At 40.6% G+C, this 25,090-nt stretch overlaps 1 protein-coding gene across 2 annotated transcripts in view; it reads right to left on the bottom strand.

The window, feature by feature from the left end:
* The window catches only part of Eya3 (EYA transcriptional coactivator and phosphatase 3), an 85,910-nt gene that overhangs the window by 15,794 nt on the left and 45,026 nt on the right, over nucleotides 1–25,090 (bottom strand). Inside the window, exons 7-13 of one of the 2 annotated variants that reach the window (XM_027399526.2) lie at nucleotides 21,392–21,529; nucleotides 15,263–15,348; nucleotides 13,757–13,940; nucleotides 11,191–11,327; nucleotides 6,234–6,317; nucleotides 4,792–4,881; nucleotides 2,225–2,283 (exon numbers count right to left, since the gene is read on the bottom strand). In XM_027399526.2, coding sequence (XP_027255327.1) covers nucleotides 2,225–2,283; nucleotides 4,792–4,881; nucleotides 6,234–6,317; nucleotides 11,191–11,327; nucleotides 13,757–13,940; nucleotides 15,263–15,348; nucleotides 21,392–21,529 — 778 coding nt within the window. The remainder of the gene's footprint in view (nucleotides 1–2,224; nucleotides 2,284–4,791; nucleotides 4,882–6,233; nucleotides 6,318–11,190; nucleotides 11,328–13,756; nucleotides 13,941–15,262; nucleotides 15,349–21,391; nucleotides 21,530–25,090) is intronic. The other variant, XM_027399527.2, reaches the window with a different exon arrangement.

The following is a 25,090-nucleotide window of genomic DNA, read 5'->3' on the forward strand; positions in this document are numbered from 1 at the left end:
CTTGGAAATAGCTCTTGTAGACCAGGCTGATCTAGAACTTGCAGAGATCCGCCTGCCTCTGCCTCAGTTCTGGGATCAAAGGTGTGTGCCAACACTGCCCGTCGTCAAGCATGAGACTCTTAATCTCAAGGTTGTGAGTTCAGGCCTCACGATTGGCACCAAAATGTACGAGGCCTTTTCTTTTTGGCCACCACCAAGTTCCCAAATCATGACACAGAGAATTATTATTAGTTTTGATTGCTTGGCCTAGCTTAGACATGTTTCTGGCTAGCTCTTTTAATTTAAATTAACATGTTTCTCCTTGTCTACATTCTGCCTCGGGGCTTATTACCTTCCTTCCTTCTGTATATCTTACTTTCACTGCTTCTCCATGTCCTGCTGGCTGGCCTGTGGCATCTACCTTGTTCTCCTCCTCTTGTTTCTTCTTGTGTGTCCCCCCCCCCCACCTATTCTTTCTCTGCCTAGCTATTGGCTGTTCAGCTTTTTATTAGACCAATCAAGTAATTAGGCAGGCAAGATGGAAACAAATGCAACACACCTTTTTATAATTAAACAAATGCAACATAAACAAAAGTAGCACACCTTTCCCTGTTAAAATAATATTCCACAACAGCACATGCCTTTAATTCCAGCAAGAGGCAGGTGCATCTGAGTTCCAGGAAAGCCTGGTCTATAGAGTGAGTTCTAGGACAACCAGGGCTACATAGACAAACCCTGTCTCAAAAAAACTAAACAAACAAGTAAATAAAGCTACTAAGACATAATATAGGAAATTGGATCATTCACATATGTAAGAGAAAACAAATGAAGTCTCAGCCATTAACGCGCGCGCGCGCACACACACACACACACACACACACACACACAAGTGGCTGCTGCTCTGCATGGGAGGGTTTCCTTCTTAGTGTGTCCAGCTCTGCTGTGCCATTAAGAAAAAATAGATGAGCTGGGTGTGGGTAGTGCATACTTTTAGTTCCAGCACTCAACAGGCAAAGGAAGGCGGATTTCTGAGTTTGAGGCCAGCCTGATCTACAGAGTGAGTTCTAAGACAGCCAGGGCTACACAGAGAAACCCTGTCTTGGGAAAAAACAAAACAAAACATAGAAGAAATGCTTAATTTTAGGGAAGAATATTTTACTTATGAAAAGGGATAAAACATTACAACAAATTAACATGAAAAGATAGGATAGTCTTTTCTTCTGAAGTTTTTAAATGTTTGAGTACTTTTTAGTCAAGATCACTGGGCCAGGGCCATTGAAATGGCTCAGTTGAGTAAATGTGCTTTCCACAGAAGCTGAGTGACCTGACTCAATCCTCACACACCAAGTAAAGGTAGAAAGAGAACTGGGTCCACAGAGTTTTCTCCAACCTCCACAAGCATGCACGCACATGCATCCATACATGCAATGATAAGGGGATATATATATATATATATATATATATATATATATATTATATATATATATATATATAGATCAATTGGCCAGAAGAAACAGTAGCCAACAGAGGAATGAGGAGACTCAACTGCCAATGGGACTGCGCTGGTTTAGTTTTCACTGCAATGTAACAGCTAAGACTATTTATTGTTCCTGCAGTTATTCCTGACACCATCAAACCTCCACAATCACTGGGTAAAATTCCTGAAGCTTACATGTAACCAGGGCTGTCCAGTCTAGAAGCATGCTTTCCCCTAACAGAAAATCTATGTAAAGGGTGGAGCTGGGCGTTGGTGGCACACGCCTTTAATCCCAGCACTCGGGAGGCAGAGGCAGGCGGATCTCTGTGAGTTTGTGACCAGCCTGGTCTACAAGAGCTAGTTCCAGGACAGACTCCAACGCCACAGAGAAACCCTGTCTCGAAAAACCAAAGAAAATCTATGTAAAGAGAAACCAGTAGCAGCAAGCAGTATCCTTTCCACTCCAAGATGCTGGTTCATCATCCAGTGTCGTTACCTGGTGATTCTTGAGGTCTTGGTCAAGCGCTACACCATGAGGCCTCTCTGACGGTTTTTGTAGCTGCTCCCTTTACAGATGAGCACCATTCTACTTTCCTCTCTGCTCCCCATCCCTTGTCTATCACTGCCTCACCATATGTGATGGCTTCTGACTCTTTCACCGATAGACTTAAGTCTATTGGTACTTTCATCTTTTTCGTCCTCTGAACTCTGTTTTGCATGAGTGTACTGGGGGTACTGATGTTCAAGGCATCTCTGTGTTTACCACACCTCAAATCCTGGCCATTGTCATCAGAAGCCACATCTTCCACATGCACCTGGTCACACTCCTGTTAAAAGACAAAATGCACTGTTTGATTCCAGAGAACAGAAGTGCTATCACTACCACGACACACTAGAAAAGGACCACATGTAATGGCAGGATGATGGAATAGTTTATAGTCTCTCTGGCACGTGGACCAAGTACTTTACGACCTGATACATAGCAGACACTCTTTATAAACTCTGCTCTTATCACAACAGTTCATTTCTCCAGGTGAAGGGAACACCACAACCCCTCTCACACTTTCTAGTGCCTGTATGTTCTCTATTAGATTGAAAATTCTACTATAATAGGCTGCAGGTCTCAGATTTTACATTTCCTTTGCATCATTTAAGATTTACTTTTGGGCTTGAACTCAGAGATCTGCCTGCCTCTGCCTTTCAAGTGCTAGGATTAAAGGCATGCACCACCACAGCCTATCTGATTTACTTTGTTTTTATTTATGTGTATGTGTATATGTATGTGTATGTGTGTATCTGTAGATTTATAAGTGCAAACTACTGATAGAGGCAAGGGTGTGTGTGTCCCAGATAGTTGTGAGTCACTTGGCCTAGATGCTGGGAACTGAACACAGGTCCTCAAAAGGGCAGTAATTGCTCTTAATCACTCAGCCATGATTCCAGCCCTATTTGCACCATCTTAGTCTAATCCAATGTCCTTATGTAGTATATGTCCAATTAATTTTTCTTTAGGACAGGGTTTCTCTATGTAGCCAGGTCTGTCCCGGAACTCCATCTGTAGATCAAGCTGGCCTCAATCTTAGAGATCTGTCTGCCTCAACTTCCCAAATGCTGTGATTAAAGGCTGACGCACCACTGCCTGGAGTGTATACAATTAGTTTTTGGAGATGAAACAGAAGCTGGTGAAGTATGATATCATACGATAATTGACTGCTGTTCCAGAGGTTCTGAGTTCAATTTCCAGCAACCATGTGGTGTCTTACAACCATCTATAATGAGACCTGATGCCCTCTTCTGGCATGCAGGCATACTGCAGATAGTGCACAAATCTTAAAAACAAAACAAAACCGGCATAGTTGGAACAGAAATGCCTACCTAACAGGCCATCTTAGTCAATGCTTAGATGTAGAACTTGTATCCTAATGGGAGGTGAAGTGATTTTCTAAGGACCATACAACTGGTGAGTAGTAGAAAGAGACTAAACGTACCAACTGCCTAACTGTCTGTTTTCCCTGACACCACTAGGACATCTGCACCAGAATCCTCTGGGAAGGTTTGGAAATGCATATTCTTGGGTTCATGACAAACCTACTCCAACTTCTGGAATTGAAGTCCTAGGATCTCCAATTTTAAGACACTCCCCAGGGGATTCTTATGCCCCCCAAGGTTGAGAACTACTGACCTGGGGGGGCAGGAACACATTGAGGTCAAATTCTTCCACAACTTTCAGTCCTGAATGCGGACTATGTCTAGAAAATCATTACAAATACAATTTGGGAATAATTATTGGCATAGAGTAGGTTTTCAGCTAATGCTTATTGGTTAAAAACTAAGCTGTCTCAATCTGTCAACAAGTGAAGTTGAGGGCAGATTAAAGCATTGCAGAGTTGAGGTACAACCACCAGAGCTAGAGTCACAGTCATCTGGTTTGCTGGAGAACTAGTCTGCATTGAAAGAGAATAGGGCTTACTTTGTGTTTGTAAAATGTTCTTGTACTTGACTTTCAAATCACTATTTTTTTTTGAGACAGAGTCTCTCTGTGCAGCTTTGGAGGCTTTCCTGGAACTAGCTCTTGTAGACCAAGCTGGTCTCGAACTCACAGAGAGAGAGAGAGAGAGAGAGAGAGAGAGAGAGAGAGAGAGAGAGAGAGAGAGAGAGAGAGAGAGAGAGATTTGCCTGCCTCTGCCTCTCAAGTGCTGGGATTAAAGGCGTGCACCACCAACGCCCAGCAGAGACAGGTCTTGAACCCATGGTCTTCCTATCTCAGCCTCCTGTGGTCATGGGTATGTGTCATCAGACATGCCTCAGAGGAGCCGTTCCGAGAAACCCACATACTTTGTCTCCTAGTGCCACTCTATTGACTCCTGTGCTTAAAGATCTATGTTAAACCTCTTTTAAACTCTTTCAACAAACTATAACTTGGTAGAGTGGTTGCCTGACAGAAACCCCTGTGTTCATCCTCTGGCATTGCATAAACCCCTGCATGGTGGCACACCTGTAATTCCAGAATACAGAAAAGGCAAGAGGATCACAAGTTCAAGGTCACCTTCAGCTACACAGTGAGTTTGAGGCTGGTCTGTCTACACGGGACCCCCTGTCTCAGAAGAAAATGAAACAAACTACACCTACAACTCTTCTCAAAACAAAACAAAATCAACTAAACCAGCACCACCAGCTCTGACACTGTTCTTCCCAGAGACAGATGCCTGTGATGTTTTGTTAGCAAAACCTCTCCACCCCTTCTTATATAATCTCCTACCTTCTAAACACAAGGCCAGGCACTAACAGAGAACAAAACACCTCACAGAAGCAGAAAAACAATTTAAACCACTTACCTCTAAGTCATTGAAAAATAGATGTGTATCAGCCACTTCAAAAATCATTTCTTCCATTGTTAAACCTGAGCCAATTACTACTGTTGGGTCCTGGAACCAAAACAAAACAACAAAGAACAACAAAACAAAACAAAACAAAACAAAACAAAACAAACAAAAAAAGGGAATGAGACAAGTGCCTGATCAATACTCACAGCCCTGGTTCTACCTTTCAGATATTCCAAAATTACTTTGAGCCCAGTCACACACACCACCAGTCACATGATACTTCAAATCTTACTGATGCAATTTCACTCACATTCATAAGAATTTGGGATTACAGAATATAGAGGCTATGGACAGTTACTAATAAGAAAGTCAAGATTTCAATTTTAGAAAGCAGTATTTTCACAGAAGGGAAATTATAACTATCTCTAAAATACTGCTACTGTGCTGTGCATGATTCCTTTCCTGCTCCTATGAGAGGAGGAACAAGGGACATTCTAACAGTCCCATAAGCCAGGAAGTAAAGAAGACCAGAGTCAAAGTATGTGCAGCTTCTGTCAGCTGCTCAGGCTGTGCAAAGTACGCACAGAAACATTCCTGGTGACCCAAACTAACTGGGAATAACAAGATAGCAAACAATTATTTTTCTAATTTATTTAATCCTAGAAATGAAGAAACATGATCCTGGAGATGATGTGTGGAGAAACACAGTTCTACACTCAGGAGGCTGAGGCAGGAGGACTGAGTTCAAAGATAGCCAAGACTACATACACAGTGAGACCCTGTCTCAAGAGAAAGAAATATGCAGAGCTAACCTTACATCTCGTTCTTCTGCTAAAGTAATGTTTACACTGAAGCACTTTTATATGGTAAGTCATCTCATCAACCTGAAAATACACTCCTGAACACCTTCAGCTTTCAGTACTGCTTCTAGATCAAGTGTCTGGCTAGACCACCAAATATGCCTAGTTATGGAGCCTGCCTGGCACAAGCCAAGTTTTACACATGGGAAATTCAAAGCCAACAAGGCAGGACTGAGAATGTAGCTCATTTCTATAGCACTTGCCTAGCATTTGTGAGGGGTCCCGGGTTTGAGCCCTAATTCTGTTTTTTTTTGTTGTTTTATTTTTAATTTTTATATGTGTGGGTGTTTGGCCTGCATGTATTTCTTTGCATCATAGGCATACAGTGTCAACAGAGACCAGAAGAGAGGGTGCTGGATCCCCTGGAACTGGAGTTACAGATGTTGCAAGCTGCCATGTGGTGCTGGGAACCAAACCAAAAACCAAACTTGCCGCTCCTTTGTAAGAGGAGCACATGTATATATATGAACAAAAAGTCAATGGGGCAAGACAGGCAGCAGAGAAAATGGATTTTCTACCATAGTAGTTGGGAGAGCTAGATTGGCTGCTCATCTTGCCAGAGGAGAGACAGTTACAACAAAAGATTTGAATTACCTTTCCATACTTCTGAGCATAGGATCCAGTAAGAAGGGAATGAAATATGATGATGGTTTCATCCAAGTCCCAGAGAAATACCCGCTGAGGGGGGAAGACAAAAGATGAGTTATCTGTCAATCACAGTGGAATAAAATGAGAAACCAAAAATAAAATAAAAAATCCACAAATATGTGTGAGTTTACTTACACAATTTTAGATAATCAATGATCCAAACAGAAATCTAACTACTAAATTGTAAATAAATATATTGAGGTAATGAAAACAAATACAACATATTAAAACTTATGAGACACAGTGAGAGCAAAGATGGAAGGAAAATTTTAACTGTAAATTCATACATTAAAAAAAGAAAGAAGTAGCTGCCATAGGAGCATGTCTTTAATTCCAGCACTGAGGAAGCAGAGGTTGGCGGGATCTCTGTGAGTTTGAGGTCATCTGGGCTTACACAGAGAATTCCAGGCTAGTCAGGAATACCCAGCTAGACCCTGCATCAAAAAAAAAAAAAAAAAAAAAAAAAAAAAAGCAGCTGGAATAGATGCATGCCTACAGGGATCATTAATTGCTGAGGCCAATCTAGGCCACACAGGAAAAACCCATAACAAAGGGAAGAAGGCAAAGGAAGCAGGAAGCCTCAGGGAAGAAAGACTATGTTTTACAGGTCTAAGGCTCTGGGTTCAATTCCCAGTGCAAGAAGAAGAAAAATCTCAAGTTATAGCCATATCATACTATACATCCAAGGACTATTTAGACAAGATGGGCAAACTAAAGCTACCAAAAGGGGGGGAATAATAAGTAGAAAGAACCAAAAGAGAAAAGCCAATGAAAGCAACAGCGAGTTCTTTGAAAACATCAACAGAACTGACTGACATTTACCAAGACCGACAAAGGAAAGACAGAGACTCAAATTACTAAGACCAAAAATGCAAGTGCAGACTATGAGACGGACTTCACAGAAACAAATGGACCCTGACTAGGAATCATGAACAGTTGTGTGCAAACAAGTTGAATAGACAGGTGAAATAGTTTCATTCCTAAGAAACACATGATACAATCTAAATTGACTTGAGAAAAAGCAGAAAATTTGGTAAAACCTGCCACTAGTAAGGAGATGAAGCATTAACTGGAAACATAAAAAAAAAAAAAAAAAAAAAAAAAAAAAAAAAAAAAAAAAGGCCTGAGACGCAATGGCCTCACTTGTGATTACAGCAGACATTTAAGTAAGAATTAACATCATTCTTCCTACATTCTTCCATAGACACACTGAAATGGAAGGAACACTTTCTAATTCATGCAATGAAGTCAGCTTTACTCTAAGACCAGACAAGATCAGCATTGTGGAAAACAACAGCCCTCATGAAAAACTGCACAGATCTCAACCAAACAGCAGCAAGCCAAATTCCTCAACATATAAAAATAACTATATGTGGTGATATATTGTTTATGATTTAATAAAGCTACTGGAGATCAAAATGCAAGGCTAGCTACAGCCAGAGTCAGGCAGTGGTGATACACACATTTAATCCCAGGTCTCAGGAGACAGAGACAGATGGATCTCTGTTATTTCAAGGTCACACTGAGTTACATGAAATTGACCCAGTCTAAAAGAGAAACAGCTCACACAAAGGTGATCTCAGAACTTGGGATCACACATCTTTAATCCCAGCACTAGGGAGGTGGAGACAGGAGTGATATGGCAGGGCAGAGGGAGGTATATAAGGAAGAAGCAAAGTGGCTGTCTGCTTTGCTTCTCTGATCTTTCAGCTTGAACCCCGATATCTGCCTTTGGGTCTTTTATTTTTCATGCTAGAACTATATATCATGATTGAGTGGGATCCGTTCTTCCAACTGTAAGGATGGTTCACTCAATACATAAAATTTATCAGTGCAATATAATAAAAGAGGGAAAACACATACTAATCTCAATTGATATAGAAAATACATCTGACAAAAATCCATTTCCTAATGTGTTTTAAAAATCAATAGGCTAGGAGTATAAGATAATCTCTTAAATACATTAAAATAAAACCTGATGTTTAAATGCAATGGGTGATCTGCAAAAATATAAAAAAATCAATCCCATCAAAAATAATACTCAGAAGTAATTTAACCAATGAAACAAAAGATTTAATACACTGAGAACCCTAAAATACTGCTGAGAATGCAAAAACATAAATATAAATATTCACAGAGTGGAAAACAATATTGCTAAAATGGCAACACCCAAGCCTGTTTACAAACTAAATCACATCCAAATCTCCAATATTTTTCATTTAAAATTCTTTCTTTAGGTTTATTTTACGTGTATGGCTCTTTCATCTGCATGTGCATCTGAGTACAACATGCATGCCTGATGTTCTTGGAGGTCAGAAGAGGGCATCTGGTCTCCTAGAACTAAAGTTATGGTCAGCTCGCTGTGAGCTACTATGTGGGTGCTGGGAACCAAACCTTGGTTCTCTGTAAAAGCAACAAGTACCCTTGACCCACCTCTCCAGCCCCTCCACAGCGTATGATAAAGTTAAACTCCAGTTAAAATAGTGCTTACATGAACCTGACCTTAATTACTACAAATTTTTTAAAAAATTTCAAAAATTTGAAAAATTGAGGTGAAAAAAAAAAGTTCAAAAATTCATAGGGAATCTGACAGGATCTCCAAATAGCCAAAACTACCCTGAGAGTGGACAAAGTTGGAGGAGTCATGCATTTTAATTTAAAACACTATAAAGCTTTAGGGACTCAAGGGCACAAAGGATGTTCAATATCATTAGTCATTAGGGAAATGTAAAGGACTACAGTGAGATGTTACTTTACACCAACAGGGTAGCTTCCATTAAAAAAAGGGGAGGGGACAGCATTGTGAGTTCAGACTTGCCTAATTTACACAATAAGTTCCAGGACAGTCTGACCTAAAACACAATTTAAAAGGGGAGGGGAGAAATAGCAAACATTGATGAGAATGGGGCCAGCGGTGGGGATGTAAAGTGTAAAAGTCTGAACACAGAATACGATCCATCAATTCTACTCCTCTGGATAAAGAACTGCAGAAGTATAGTCCAAAGTATTCAAAGCCTCATTATTCACATTAGCCTAAAAGCCAAAGTGTCCTTCAACAGACACAAGATAAGCAAGACGTAGTACGCATGTGCCTGCATAATGGAGTATCAATCAGCCATGAAAGAAAGGAAACTACGATCCATGCTGCAACACAGATAAATCCCCAAAGCATTACACTAATGAAATGAGCTGACAAAAGAAAACAAATACTGCATGTTCACATTTATCTAATGGCCAGGCAAATTCACAGTAGCAGAAAGCAGCATAGCTGTTGCCATGAGCAAAGGAAAGAGTGTGGCAGTTACTGTTTATAGGCACTGAATTGTTTAGGATTGAAAAGAGGTTCTGAACACAGGGCATTGTGTTTCACCTTGTCACCTCAGCACTTAGGAGCAGGATTGCCCAGCAGTTCAAGGCAAGAGCAAGACTGACTCAAAGAAAAATGCTGTGGGATGACCCTTCCATACACTGTGAATATGTATTGCTCTCACTGGTTGATAATAAAAGCTAAATTGGCCTAAAGCCAGGCAGAATAAATTAAGGCAGGAAAGCCAATCAGAGATACAGGGAAAAAAGGCAGGTGGAGAGACTTGAGTCAGCAGCCCAAGAAACAAGATGCCAGAGAACCAGTAAAGCGATGGCTACGTGTCAATACACAGATTAATAGAAATGGGTCAATTTAAATGTAAGAGCTAATTAGTAATAAGCCTCAATTATAGATCAAACAGTCTGTAACTAATATTAAGCCTCTGAGTGATTTTTTTAAAGTGGCAGTGAGATGGGGCAGGACAGAAAAAAAAAAAATCTCCATTTGCAGAAAAACAAACATGAAAATTGTTCCAGAAATGGTGGCTAATATATTTAATAACACTGAATCATGCTCTTAAAACAGTAAAGTTAGGGCTGGAGACATGGCTTAGCAGTTAAGAGCATTGGCTACTTATGTAGAGGTTTGATTCCTAGCAGCCATGTGGGCTCATAGCTGTCTCTAACTCCAGTCTCAGGATCAGACAACCTCCTCTGTCCTCTGTAGGCCCCAGGCATGCTTGTGGTATACATAAACACAAGCCAAACACCCTCACATAAGGAAAAAAAAAAAAAATCACTCAAACACAACATTTTTCAAAATGTAACAAAACAGTAAAGCCTTTAAAAATTTTTAATTGGTGTCTCAGGCAACTCATGCAGCCTTGATCTCCAGATCCTGACTCTGAAGTCAGGTGTGTACTATGTCCAGCAACAGTAATAAAATTTTGTATAAGGTACTCTTTGGTACAATTTTTTAAAAAGAGAGTCATTAATTTTTCCTAAGAGTGGTATCAGAACTTTAGTTTTCCTATTTCGTGCTGTGTTTGCTCCACAGAAATGAAGAGGGAGAGAGATTCTATATACAGCTTCAATTTACCTGTGTCAAGGAGCACATTTAAGTTTATCTCTTTGCTTTATTAACCACATCAAAGAAAAATTAAAACCACAAAAAAGGTAATGTAAAAACTCTAACATCAGAATTTTGTATGCTTTTCTATTCTTCCCAACCATAACTGAAATCTATGCCCACACTAAACTCCCACAGTGCTCATAGCACTAAGATGTAGTATATTCTTCCTGTCCTCTGAATGTAGAGAACAGTTTGTTCTTTCTGTTAAAGTTACCCTGAATCAGAAAAGGATTTTCAGTGCTTTGGTGAAAAGAGCTAGAAGGGATATAAAAGTTAAGTTGTATACGCAGAAGGATTTTCTTTTACTTACTTTTTTTTCCTCTTGGCTAATTAACGCCAGCCCCCGGCCCCAGGAATTCAAGTGGACACAACATACAATAACATTATCTCTGCAAATTGGAGACATGCACTTGACTGGAAGTAAGGAAAACAGAATAGGTAACTCCAGTGAGTTTCTTCACATACTTCTAATTCGCTGTCCTGGGAGGAACCGGCATCAGCTTTCCTCTTGCCCCGGTTCTTGACAGTCATATTCTTCCTGGACTGATCATCAGCGTCTTTATTTGGTGTAGTTTGGGACAAAGATGGGCTTGTAGATGAATCTATTGAAAGGAAAAGTAAGATACAAACTGTCAGCAGTCACAAGCTATGAGACCCATAGTAAGGAGAGGGGTCAGCATGAGGAGCAATAAAAAAACAAAATAAAAAACCAGGGTTTAAAAATAAGAGAGAAGCCCCATATACCACAATCTGGCTGGGAGTCTGAAGAACTGCCTACAGAGACAATATCTTCCTACATCAATGGTTCGACCTTCCTAATTTGGGGGCCTTTAATACAGTTCCTCATGTTGTAGTGACCCCCAAACAAAAAAATTATTTTCATTGCTACTTTATAACTGCAATTTTGCTACTTTTATGAATCTTAAAGTAAATATCTGTGTTTTCCAATGGTCTTAGGTGACCCCTGTGAGGGTCACTGGACAACACTAAGGGCTTATGACTGACATGTTGAGAATCACTGGCCTTCAGAGACAGTATCTGACTTCCTAAAGACATCCTCAAAGGGCAGCGAACAATAAATTGTGCCTACTTATGGCCAGAGTTTAATTGTACTAGCACCCTTCTCTCATCCTTAAAGCTAAACAACACACCTTATGAAAAGCACTTACAATTTCAGTTATGAGGAAAATGCCCTTGACTGAAAGATGGCTTAGAGCACTTGTTCCTTTTGCGGAGACTTGGATTTAGTTCCAGCCACTACCTGTAACCCAGAGCCCCTGCACCTCCAGTTCCAGGGAGCCCGAAGCCCTCTTCTGACCTTAGAGGGCAGCAGAAAAGCACTGGTATACATACATGTAGGCATATAAAACACACACAAATAATATAAATAAATCTAAAAGAAAATTTAAAGAGAAATAAATCAGCTTTACAGTTTTTAAAAAAATTATTATTGTTATTTTATATGTATGTTTTGCCTGCATGTAAGTCTGTGCACCACACATATGCAGTGTCCCAGGAAGTTAGAGAGGACATCAGATCCTATGGAGCTGATGGAGTTCCAGACAGTTGTGAGCTGCCATGTGGGTGCTGGGAATTGAACCCAGCTCCTCTAGAAGAACAGTCAGTGCTCTTAACTGTGGAGCCATCTCTAGTGCAAAATAGAAGAACTAATCTCTAACCTTTGGTTTTTTTTTTTTGTTGTTGTTTTTTTGTTTGTTTGTTTTTTGAGATATGGGCTCACTATGTGGACCAGGCTGGCCTAGAACTCACAGATATCTGACTGCTTTAGCCTCCTAAGTCTAAGTGTCAAAGGTGTTTGCCACCACATCCAGCTTTTTTTTTTTTTTTTTTTTTAAATTTATTATGTATACACTCTTCTTCCTGCATGCCAGCCAAGGGCATCAGCTCTCATTCAAGGTGGTTATGAACTACCATGTGGTTGCCGGGAATTGAACTCAGGGCCTCTGGAAGAACAGTCAGTGCTCTTAACCACTGAGCCATCTCTCCAGCCCCACATCCAGCCTTTTTACTTAATATTTAAACTTTACTTAAAATTTAAGTTTTGTTTGTTTGTTTGTTTATTTGTTTTTCAAGACAGGGTTTCTCTGTGTAGCTTTGGAGGCTGTCCTGGACCTCGCTCTGTAGACCAGGCTGGACTCAAACTCACAGAGATCCTCCTGCCTCTGCCTCCCGCCTCCCGCCTCCCACTTCCCGCCTCCTGCCTCCTGCCTCCCGAGTGCAAGGATTAAAGGTGTGCACCACCACCTGGCAAGTTTTGTTTATTCTTTAAACTTTATTCTTTGAGCAATGTGGCTTAGACACAAAATCATTGTAAAGCCACCTACGTGCAGTTCTCCCTTGAGGAGTCACAGCTTCGAAGCTGTGTAATCTTTCCCAAGCATTCTAATTCCCACACTTACACTTGTGAAGCATGTACTCTCCCTGATTTTAACTAACTTACAAATTTTGCTCACTTTGGCTGATTGTAAAGTTCTATAGCATAATAAAGAATTAGGTTTTATGCAAATGAGAAGTCCCTAAGTAGAAGGGAACTCTTCAGGCTGCTGATGGCAGTACAGGCAGAGCCATGCTTCCCAGTGCCACTCACAAGCAGTGTCTAGCCTTGTGAGTCAAATGTTAGGACAACTGGGAAAGGACTGTAGCTGTTCTTGGAATCTTAAGGAAATTTAAGACACAGAAACTCCTGCTCTGAGTTCCTAGCAGGAATCTAAGACATGCCTGGATTAAAACTGGAGCCCTGCAACCTCCAACAAATATACCCTTAGTCTGAAGAGCCCTGGTGAGTGTGTTACACTTACTGGGAGGGCAGAGTATGCACTAGAAACATCTTCTCACTGTTGGGACTTTTCTGTTCTCAGCGTCTACAGACATTCTGCCAGTTTCTCATCAGTCTGTTTGCAAAGTTTAAACTTGGAAACGGAAACCAACTTATCCCAGAACAAAATCATTTTTACCATCACTTGGAAACGCTGTTGGATGCAGTGTCCTTAATCCAGCTTTCAGCACTCACCAGAGGGAAGTCTCTGTGTGGCTGGTGCAGGTACCATAGCACTAGGCTTCTCTGTCTGGTACGTGGTAGCTGCTAATGCAGTGTTCTCAGCATCACTGTTAGTCTGGCCTGTGACTCCAAAGCTGGAGCTGGGGTAGCAGGACTGGTACTGATTCTGTCCAAGGATAGTATAGGTAGGATAATCCTGTGGACCAAAGGGAGGAAAACACGACCATTACAAGAGGTATAAACACAAGAGGCTTTTTCTTCTCTATTAGTCATAATTATTTTCCTAAAATATTGTCTTCTTTATCTACCTACCTAGTCGTAGGTCCCAAGAAATCAATGATTTTCAAAATGCAGACACCTGAGTACAGATGCATCATCTAAGTTGACAAGTGAGTTTGGTCAAACACACTTCAGAAGTAAGTAGCTATAGACACTAGCCTTAGGAGACCAAAAAGAAAAGAGCCACACAGGCTACATGGAGGACAGCTAGGAATTCAGCAAAAACATTGGACCACTGTGGTGGCATGTGAACTCAGCTCAGTAGACAAACAGGAGGAGCAATGCAAGTTTGAGGCCTGAAATATGGTGTATCCCAGAACAGCAAAGGTACATATAGTGAGGCCCTATTTCAAAATAACAACCCATCCACCCAGAACAAAACAGCACCCTCTCAACCCCAAGGTAATTGTGCACTTAAGAAAGTACAGACACAGCAAGAGTAGGGCAGTGAGACGCAGAAGGTCAATCAGAGAAGGTAAACTGTAGCCAAAAAACAGTTGGTGGAGACAGCAATGATCGTAGCAGTTGCTGCAGAGAAAGTCTGAGCATGTTAACAATTAAACAAACTTGAACACTGAAGATGCTATAGTGATCATCTAAGCACATGTAATATAACAGTGATCAACACCAAATCACAGATGGGCAGAGTGGTACAGCCTTTAATCCCAGCACTTGGGAGGCAGAGGCAGGTGGATCTCAGTGAGTTCCAGGCCAGTCTGGTCTACAAAGTGAGTTCTAGGACAGCCTGAGCTACACAGAGAAACTGTCTTGAAAAACCAAAACCGAGAGAGAGAGAGAGAGAGAGAGAGAGAGAGAGAGAGAGAGAGAGAGAGAGAGAGAGAGAGAGAGAGATATCAAATCACAAACAATAAGAGGATGGATGGAGGTAGTATTTATTTGCCCACAATACTTATGAGTGTCCTTTAAGCGAGTGACAGGGGTTTGTCTAGGCTCTGGGAACATAAAAGTGAACAAAAATAGAAAAATAAATCCCTGGCCTTCATCGAGTGGAGACAGGGTTGGGGCTTGGGGTAAATACATATTCCAGGGAGGATTAGCAAGGAACAAGAGAAAGAGAGAGAAGCCAGAGAGCTCTGAGGGCATACAGCAACAGGACTCAGCAGTCTACACTATTCCTGGTTGTTTCCTAGGTGGGCAAGCTGACCGTGGAAATAAGAGAGGAAGTGAAAGTGGGGTGAATTTAGACACTCAGGAGGATGAACAAGTGGGGCACAGTACCTGGTTTGAGATGCTGGCCACAGCCGCTGCTGGAATATTGGCAATTGCAGATGACGTGGATATCAGGCTGGCATTTGTGCTTGAAGCTACAGGATTGAGAGTATTAGGAGATAATTAAAGATCTCATGTAAATGGCTTAAAGATAGGGGAAATAATCCGTTTTAACTTTGAAAAGACAAAGAATACTGGCTAGAGAGGCAAATGCTGGACGCTGGAGAGATGGCTCAGTGGTGAAGAGTATGGCTGCTCTTCCAAAACCTGAGTTCAAGCCCCAGCATTTACATGATGGCTCACAATCATATGCAACTATAGACCTTTCTTCTAGCCTCTGTGGCACCAGGCACATATATGCTGCACAGACAAAAGACAAAGCATCATACACATAAATTTCAATAATAATTTTTTAAAAAGCAAACCCTTGTTTTGTTTTTGCATGCCATATCTCAGTGAGACATGATTAGGACCAAAACACTTGGAATGTTTGCTTCAACTTGAGTCCTCAGCTCTTTCTACTCAAGTCCTAGAATGATGTATACACAATTCACAGATCACACTGACACCAGTAAAGTCAGAACTAAGTCAAACCATCCCAGTGTTTTCTACAAGCTGAAGAATGATTCCCTTGCAAGTGACCTGATGTCAGTAGAGCTCTGGTGAATCCTAGGCTGTGGAATTATTGTTTATGGTCATTTGCCCCAAATTATGTCTTTCTGGAGTGATATTTGTACTTTGAGAAGTAGAGCTAGTTCTCCAAACTCTAAAATGCTTAGACTGCTATGCCCAAATAATGGGTTATTAATGTGGATCAAAAACACTTCAAGTGTTAGCAAGATGGCTTAACAGGTAATGGTGCTTGCCACCGAGACTGATGATCTGAATTAGATTACTAGGAACCACATGGTAGAAGGAGATCTAATTCTCCCAAGTTGTCCTCAGACCTTCACATGTGCATCAAGGCGTTTGTTCTCGTGTGTGTGTGTGTGTGTGTGTGTGTGTGTGTGTGTGTGTGTGTGTGTGTGTGTGTGTGTACATTTTAAATAACACTATGATTTGTTATTTAGAAACTATCAATAAACCTGCAAAAACTCAGAAAATATTATATCTCATCTTGTCAGGTTTGTATTCTATCAGATTAAGTTTTCCATCCTTTTGTAACAGAACCCATCAGGTTCTAACCCAGACTTCCATGACTAGCAGATCCCACAGGGCTTTCCCCAAGCAGATAAGATAATCAGTATTATGAGGCACCAGTTTGCACTCTTCTCATGCTAAGCAGAGAAACATGGTTTCCACTGCAGTCATCCACACCCAAAGCGTTCACCACCAGGAGAACCAATCTGACCAGTGACAAAGTCCTCCACGGAAGCCAGTAAGCAAACCTCCACTAGGGACAGACAGGAGAAAATGCGGCAGGAAGAACTCAGGCCAGACCAGAACCAGGTTCCTCCCCTTCTGAAGGGCACTGTGCTGAAAGCCTGTCTAGACAAGAACAGTCACTGCTCCTGCCGTAAGCTCAGCTTCCTGAAGAGCTTGGCCAGAAAAGAGTTCAGACAATGTTTTCAGGAGTCTATAATCCCAGTGGTCGATAATCACCTGAAATTCCCAACTCTCTGCCTGGTGTTCTTTCCTCACAGTCACTGTCAATCTACAGTACTCTGCCCTAGGGTGATTACTGGGCTTTTAAGGGCTTCCTTTCCTAAACACAACTAAATGAAATGCATTTAATAACTTATAGATGGTATTTGTTTCTCATCAGTAGTCAATTTCTTCTCAGCTATGGCTTAATCCATTTTCCCAAGAGGAAGAATCAAACAATAGTACACAAGATAGATGACTCCTAAGCAATTTTATCATTTTGTGGGAAAAGACTTTCTGGTAGTTTCCAGGTTCTGTAAGTAATATATTGTTGTGGAACATCACTTTAATTATGTAAAGATGTATTACATTTGTTTATGCTTCGGAATATTATTTTAACTGTGTGAAGGCATTACATTTGTTTCACTTTGCCTGCCTAAGGCACCTGACTGGTCTAATAAAGAGCTGAATGGCCCAAGAGCTAGGCAGAGAGAATAAATAGGATAAATCTAGGCTTGAGAGAGAAGAATGAGAGAAGAGAATGAGGAAGAGAGGGACACACCTGGGGCCAGAAGCTAGGCAGCCACCAGCCAGCCTGACATGGAGAAGCAGTGAAAGTAAGATATACAGAAGGAAAGAAAGGTAAAAAGCACCGAGGCAAAAGACAGATAAAGAGAAACAGGTTAATTTAAGTTAAAAGAGTCAAACCAGCCTAAGCTAGGCTGAGCATTCATAACTAACAATAAGTCTCCTTGTCATGATTTGGGAGCTGGTTGGTGGTCCAAAAAGAAAAGCCTAGTACAATATATTATCCTAAGCAGGCATGAGACAGAATAGACTGAACAAAAATGACTTCCCGTGGGAGAGAAGATGGCTTACTCACCTCTCCCAGCAGTCACTTCCAGATCAACTTCCCTTTCTTTGGGTGTGGCCTGTCTTCCTCTTTTCTCCTACTGCCCAGCATTCTCTTATTTACTAATGCCTGGAGACTGGACTCAATTATACACTCAGGAGAAATGTACTCTGGCAAAGTAGTTTCAGAAACTTAAGAAGATGCTAATCGTAGGAGAATTGAAGGATGTACATATTAGCTATGATCACATCGTTTTGTAAATAGTTAAGCAATAATGATTCCAAGAACTAAAGTCACTTGGTTCTCAGAAAATAATTATTTACTTTTATTTTTAGATTCTCACCTTCCCTACCCTATCAAACCCTACCTAATACAGCTAGCCATGGGAGACGTTAATCCATACCTTGAAAATTCTTTTCAGTCCCCTTCTCCCTTCTTTTCTACCTAAACCATCCCAGCTATAAGCTGACCATAAGTTCTAGTTGTTATACTAGAGACTCTTTGTCAGCTCTTTTCCCTAATGAGGCCTGTGCCATTGCTGAGTCAACCACCCTGTCTGTCTCTCCTTGTCTCCAACCTTGCACTACAAAATATATGAGGACTGTGAATACTCTGTTCAATTGTTCTGTAAATCTAAAAGTATATTTAAAAAAAAAAAAAAGTCTGCTGGGGATGGAGAGATGGTGCAGCAGTTACGAGCACATACCACCCTCACAGAGGATAGTTGTTAGGTTCCCAGCACCTAAGCTAAGAAGCTCCTAACTGCCTGTAACTCCACTTTGGGGAATCCAATGCCCTCTTCTCACCTCTATGGGCATCTGCACTCACATACACAAACCCATACCCAGCTACACAAGTTTTAAAAAGGGGTCAGAAAGATGACTCAGTAGTTAAGAGCACTTGCTGTTCTTGCACAGGACCTGAGTTCTATTCCCAACACCCACATCATGACTCACAACCTTCTATAACACCAGTTCTAGGGGACCTGACAACCTCCTCTGACCTCTGCTGGATTAGGCACACATGTGATGCATACACAGACATGTAGGCAAAGCACTCATACATGTAAACAAATAAATCTTTTTTTAAAAGTCTGCTAATGAGTCGGGCGTTGGTGGCGTATACCATTAATCCCAGCACTCGGGAGGCAGAGGCAGGTGGGTCTCTGTGAGTTCGAGACCAGCCTGGTCTACAAGAGCTAGTTCTAGTCCAAAGCCACAGAGAAACCCTGTCTCAAAAAACAAACAAACAAACAAAAAAGTCTGCTAATGAAAGGAAAACTCCTGGTCAAAGACTACTAGGTATTGTCAACAAAATGAGAGTCCAAAGACATCAGTGTCTGCTAAGGAAAGAGAAAGCAGGGGAGAGGTGCTACTATGAAGATGTCAAGTACTTCAATCCACTAATAATGCCTATATATCATTTTAGTCAAATGTTTTCCTAAAAACTTTTGCTTCAGATTAAATAGTAAAAATGGCCGGGCAATGGTGGAGCATGCTTTTAATCCCAGCACTCGGCAGGTGGATCTCTGTGAGTTTGAGGCCAGTCTGGTCTACAGAGGAGTTCCAGGACAGCCAGGGCTACACAAAGAAACCCTGTCTCAAAACAAAACAAAACATAAAATTAAAAATGAACAACTTGATGCCGTAAAATTTCTACTTTGTGAAAGGTAAATGGAGGAAAAATAAAGTTAGATTGTTAGTTCCTCGAGTTTGTGAGAATTGATACTGACACCATGATTTCAACCTTGAAAGACAAATTACACTCATGCTCTAGAGTTACAATGTTCCAACTCCATCCTGAATAAAGTACTTACTTGATGATTATGAATAGTTACTTAGATTCTCTGTGCCTTAGGTTACCCATCTGAAAAATGGGGTTAATAGTACTTACAGGGTTATTGTGAAGATGAGTAACACCTGGCCATGGCTGAGAACATAGTAAGTACTTACTAAACACCAGCAGTTACTACCAACAGAAAACCAAAGGAAAACAGCAAAATCAAAGGGAAAAAAATTTATATATATATTACATGACAGGTAAGGACAGCAGTTAATGAAATTCAACAGATACTTTCATGACCATCATAGCAATGACTTCTGACTTACTCCAAAGTTGATGCCACTTATTTTCCAAGGGAAGAGAAGCGAATGTTAAATTCAAGACACAACTACAGAAGAGAGATTTTATACCCCAGTGGGAAGAGAATCCTTACTCCCCCTTCTCTTCCTTCATGACCTATCTGTATCCCTAAGAGGGACCTGATTACCTCACCGTTGATCCCAAAAGCCTATAACTTAGAAAAACACTAATGATAAAATCAAAGTTAAAAATGGTGGTGTGTGCTACTCCCAGATGGCCTCAAAAGGCTGGGTTAAGAGGTTCTTTTATTAGGCCCACAGGTTCAAGGTGAGCCTGGGTAATGTCCTTAAACTTTGTTCCTCCTGGTTGGCTCCTGTCAGAAAGAAAGAAAACAGGGAGGCAGGAACAAAGAAAGGATGAAATATATGAGAGGGGACACTGAAAACTGGAGGTAAGGGTAGCTTAGACACAGGTCTGAAGAACAAAGTAGGGGCTGGAGTGATGGCTCGGTGGTTAAGAGCACGCACTCACTGCTTTTCCAGAGGACCTGAGGTCTGTTCTTAGCACCCACGTTGGGCAGTTCACAACAGCTTATAACTGCAGCTCCAGGTTTTCTTCTTGTCTCTGTAAGCACCATATGGGTACCTTCATGCACATGCATATACACACATGCAAATAAAATTAAATCTTAAAACAAAAACCACCAAACAAAGAATAAAGTGGCCTAGAGCTGTTCCTATTGAACCAAACAATTCCCAACAGAAAAGAGTTAAAATGAAGTCTTCTTCCATCAGCAAGGTTCCTATCTACAGAGGTTTTGGGTGCCTGTACTCATCCCTTTAGAGTTTATTTTATAAAGACTGAAATCTAAAAAGCTATAAAACAAACAAATAACAAAAACAGAAGCATGGAGACAGATGAGAAGCAAGGTACATGGACATTGCTTTCCACTACAGAACAATGATTTGGGAGAATAGGCAATTAAATATCCCCTTTTTCGTACTCATCTTGATTATAAAATTCTAACCTTTCCAAAGAACTCAGGAAAGTAAAGTTGTTATTTCAGTGCCTCATACATGCTAGGCAAGCACTCCACCACTAACCTGCACCCTCAGCCTGATAATCACCTTTTTGAGCAAAAGAAATACTCTCACCAAGAAGCAGTAAACAGGGGTGGGTATCACAAAGCCACCAGCAGAAAAGCAGTCTACATCGCACATTTCACTGACGATTCACATAGAAGTCAGCCACATTTTGACTCAAGGAGTCGCCAACTTACATGTGAAGATGTCACTGAGACCAGAGTAGAACAAAATAAAAAGAAGCTTTCTGTATATTAACATGCAAAAGAGAAGGCTTCTTCTAAGCAGCTCACATTCAAAGCCTAAGCTACTTACAAACCACACTTTTGCCTTGGATTTGCCTGACACAAAAACCATGCACAAACACATGCCATTCCTTTTACTTTAGAAGATAGTGCTCCTGTATCATCCAGTTTGTTTGGATATTTGGGCAGATTAAAAATAATTAAAAAAAAAACGATAAAATGTAAATAACACACACACACACACACACACACACACACACACACACACACACACACCCCCATGCCTATTTACCTTGAATGGGATAAGAATAACGTGCTGGGCTTGGCTGGCTTGTGGTTAACCCTGTAGTGCAGGTAAGAACACTGTGTTGACTTGGAGATGGAGTCTGAATTAAACCACTTTCAGGTTTCATACCTGGCCACAGTGCACCTGAATCAGATAAAGTGGACCAATTACAAACAACACATGGGGCCGAGGAGCACGGCTATGCTTCAAATACCAAAACTGGTAGGTTTAAAACAGATTTGCTTGTAGGAGGAAATTACTGATTCTCCCACTTACACCACAAGCAAATATATTCTCAAAGAAATGGAAGATGGGGTCATGGGAACAAAAATTTTGCTAAAACCCCAATGGTAGTATCTCAACAGCTGGAGCAATTGACTAGGATTCAGAAGAGTTAACAGCACCAAACTGGAGTATTTGTCATACAGAAAAATTGATGTAGGTGTACAACAAGAAATTCAAACTATCAAAGGTGGGAGATGGTCTATGTCAGTTAAAATTCACTTACCAATGAAATAAGCAAGTTTTCTAAATACTTAGATATATCTTTTTCTTAGACTGATTACTTTATAAACCTTGTTTCCTAGATTAGGGAAAGATGTGCCTGCTTTGTAAAAAAGATTAACAATATTACACAGGCCCCAGAGGTGTTTCAGTTGGTAAAGTGCTTGCTTAGCATATGTAAAAGCCCTGGTTTCAATTCCACCACAGAAAGTGGGCATGGTGGTGCATGTCTATAACCTCAGCAAAGGCAAGAGGATCAGAAGTTCAATGCCATTCCTGGCTATATAGTAACTTTAAGGCTATCCTCAGCTACATGAGACCCTGCCTCAAAAAAACAAAACCCTGAAAACTATAAATTAGCTGAGTGAGTGGTGGTGTATACCTATAATCTTAGTGCTCAGCATGCTGACACAGGTAGATTGTGAGTTCAAGGCCAGCCTATGCTTCCTGGCAACATGCTGTCTCAAAAAAACAAAAAAAAAATCTTGAAAACTTAGAAAAAAAGTTATATATATCTCTATCATCCAAACTTAACTACATTAATAGACTGCAGAAGAACTACCCACATCTCTCAGGGTGTCCTATCCTTTACCATTCTCTTTGAGAAAGGTCTCTCAATGAACCTAGAGCTAGGCTGACAGCCAGCAAACCCTAGTGATCCTCCTGCCTCTGTCCCCCACCCCAGTGTGTGGACTACGGGCATACACACTGCCACACTTGGCTTTCTACTTGGGTGCTGGGGATCAGAACGCAGATCCCCATGCTTGAGAAGCAAGCACTCTTTCCCACCCAACCATCTCCTCGGGCCATTATTTTATATTTTGCATGTAAAAGGTAAGACTCAAGTGCTATGATTCTTGGTGGTTTGGCATTATGTATTTTTGTTAAGTTAATTATCATTTACATGTTATAATAATTTCCACATTTATTGTAAGCAATGTGGTTGTATTTAGCAAGTAGTTTTAGACCCTAAAATTAGATTTGTGAACATGTCTATTAACACATAGTATTAAAGCAATGCATCAAGTAAGAATGTCTTGTTAACCTTATTACTTAGTATTTCACTTTCTGAGGCCAAGTTTTGTCATGTGGACCAGTCCTCCTGAGTATGAACATTATGGGCATGTGCTATCATACCATGCCAGAAACACAAAAAATAAATATTGAAAGGCTATTAAATTGGGGCTGGAGATGTGGCCTTGCTGCTCATGCAGGGGACTTAGGTTCATTTCCCAGCAACAACATGGTGCCTCACACTGTCTTTAACTCCACTGGGGATCTGTCTTCTGACCTCCACAGGCACCGAGCATGTATGTGGGACATACACATATATAGAGCCAAAGTACATACTCATAAAAAATAAAATAAATCAACTTCATAAACATTAAAAAAGACCATAAATTATGATGGCTACTGAGTTTTCCATTCTATGGACACACTGCAACTTAACATATGCTTTTCTAATGCACATGTATATGTTTCTAAGTTCTTTTTTGTTTTGTTTTGTTTTGTTTTGTTTTTTTCCTGAGACAGAGTTTCTCTGTGTGTAACCTTGGCTGTCCTGGAACTCTCGATTCCTAAACCAGGCTGGCTTCAAACTCACAGAGATCCGCCTGCCTCTGCTACCCAGGTGCTGAGAATAAGGGTGTGCACCACCACTGCCTGGCCTGTTTCTAAGTTCCTACTACTACAAATAATGCTGCAGTGAGTATCTCTGTTAATAAATTTTTGTATCTCTAGTTACACTTGATGAATCACTAGAACCGAATCTAATTCAGGAAATGGAATGAACTCTTAATTCACATCATTAAGTCTTCCACCTCACATCAAAGTTCTTTCAAAATAAGCAGACCAGTGCCAACTCCCACTACTCGGTGTTTTTCTCTGAAAGTAAAACAGCCTCACTCACTAATCAGTTCAGCAGACACAAGGCTTCCAGACCCCTTCCCATCCCATCACCCGACTTCCTATACCTCTGGGAAGAATATGAGTAAAGACTACCCCTAGCAACTTTTCTACATTTCTTCTAGTTTTCCCCCATATTTTTTAAAGAGGACACTTTAATTTCAAGCTGACTTCTGAGACCATCTTTTTGATACAGACCAAAATTTAGGAGAATTTCAGACACAGACTTAACCCTAACCCCAAGTAAGCACTTACTAACTTTATGACTTTGTTGCTGAAAGGGGACAATGTTACTACTTACCACTAAACACTGCCTTAAGAATTAAACGACACAATAATATAAAAATGAGAAGTCCCATATTACTTGATACAGTGAACAGTTTTTTTGTTTTTGTTTTTCAAGACAGGGTTTTTCCATGCAGTTCTGGCTGTCCTGGAACTCTTTAGAACTCTATAGACCAGGCTGGCCTGAGCGTTGGGATTAAAGGCACGAGCCACCACTGCCCAGCTACAGCAAACATTTAAAAATATAATTATAATGAAAGTTTATTTATTTATTTAGGGTTTGTTGTTGGTGTGTGTGTGATTTTTTTGTTTTGTTTTGTTTTTGGGGTATGGTTTCTTGTAGCTGAGGCTGACCAAACTCATGGCAGTACTATTTCCTGAGTACTATAATTATAGAAGTAAGTCATTATAGCTGGCTATAATTATAACAGACATTTTCAAAAGTCTACTTATACATGAAACATATTAACAGACTAGTTAACCTGAAAATAGCACAAGGTAACAAACCTACTAAAGCTCTGACTTCAAAAGAAGCATTTTCTGCCAGGTGGTGGTGGCACACCTTTAATCCCAACACTTAGGAGGCAGAGGCAACCAGATCTCTATGAGTTCCAGGCAAGCATGGTCTACAGAGCAAGTTCCAGGACAGCCCGGGATACACAGTGAAACCCCGTCTTGAAAATAAAAATAATCATAAAAAGAAGCACTTTTATATCTAAATAAATATAATACCAAAGAAAGCCATGCATTAAATTCCGATAAAATAGTATTTATTTTCATTAGCATTGCACTCATGTGTCTATACCCTCACTCACACACACACATTTGTGGGTATCAGAGTGCAATTTTACAGAACTGGTTCTCTCCTTCAACCTATGTATGAGTTCTAGGGATCAAACTTTGGTTGTCACACTTGTACTTCAAGAGCCTCTACCTCCTAGGTTATCCTGATGGTACCAAGAAAATGACTGTTAAAGGCAGGTCCCAAGCAAATGATTTGTAAAGACATGG

This window comes from Cricetulus griseus, chromosome 2 (genome assembly GCF_003668045.3).
Source record: "Cricetulus griseus strain 17A/GY chromosome 2, alternate assembly CriGri-PICRH-1.0, whole genome shotgun sequence".
Lineage (NCBI taxonomy): Eukaryota > Metazoa > Chordata > Mammalia > Rodentia > Cricetidae > Cricetulus > Cricetulus griseus.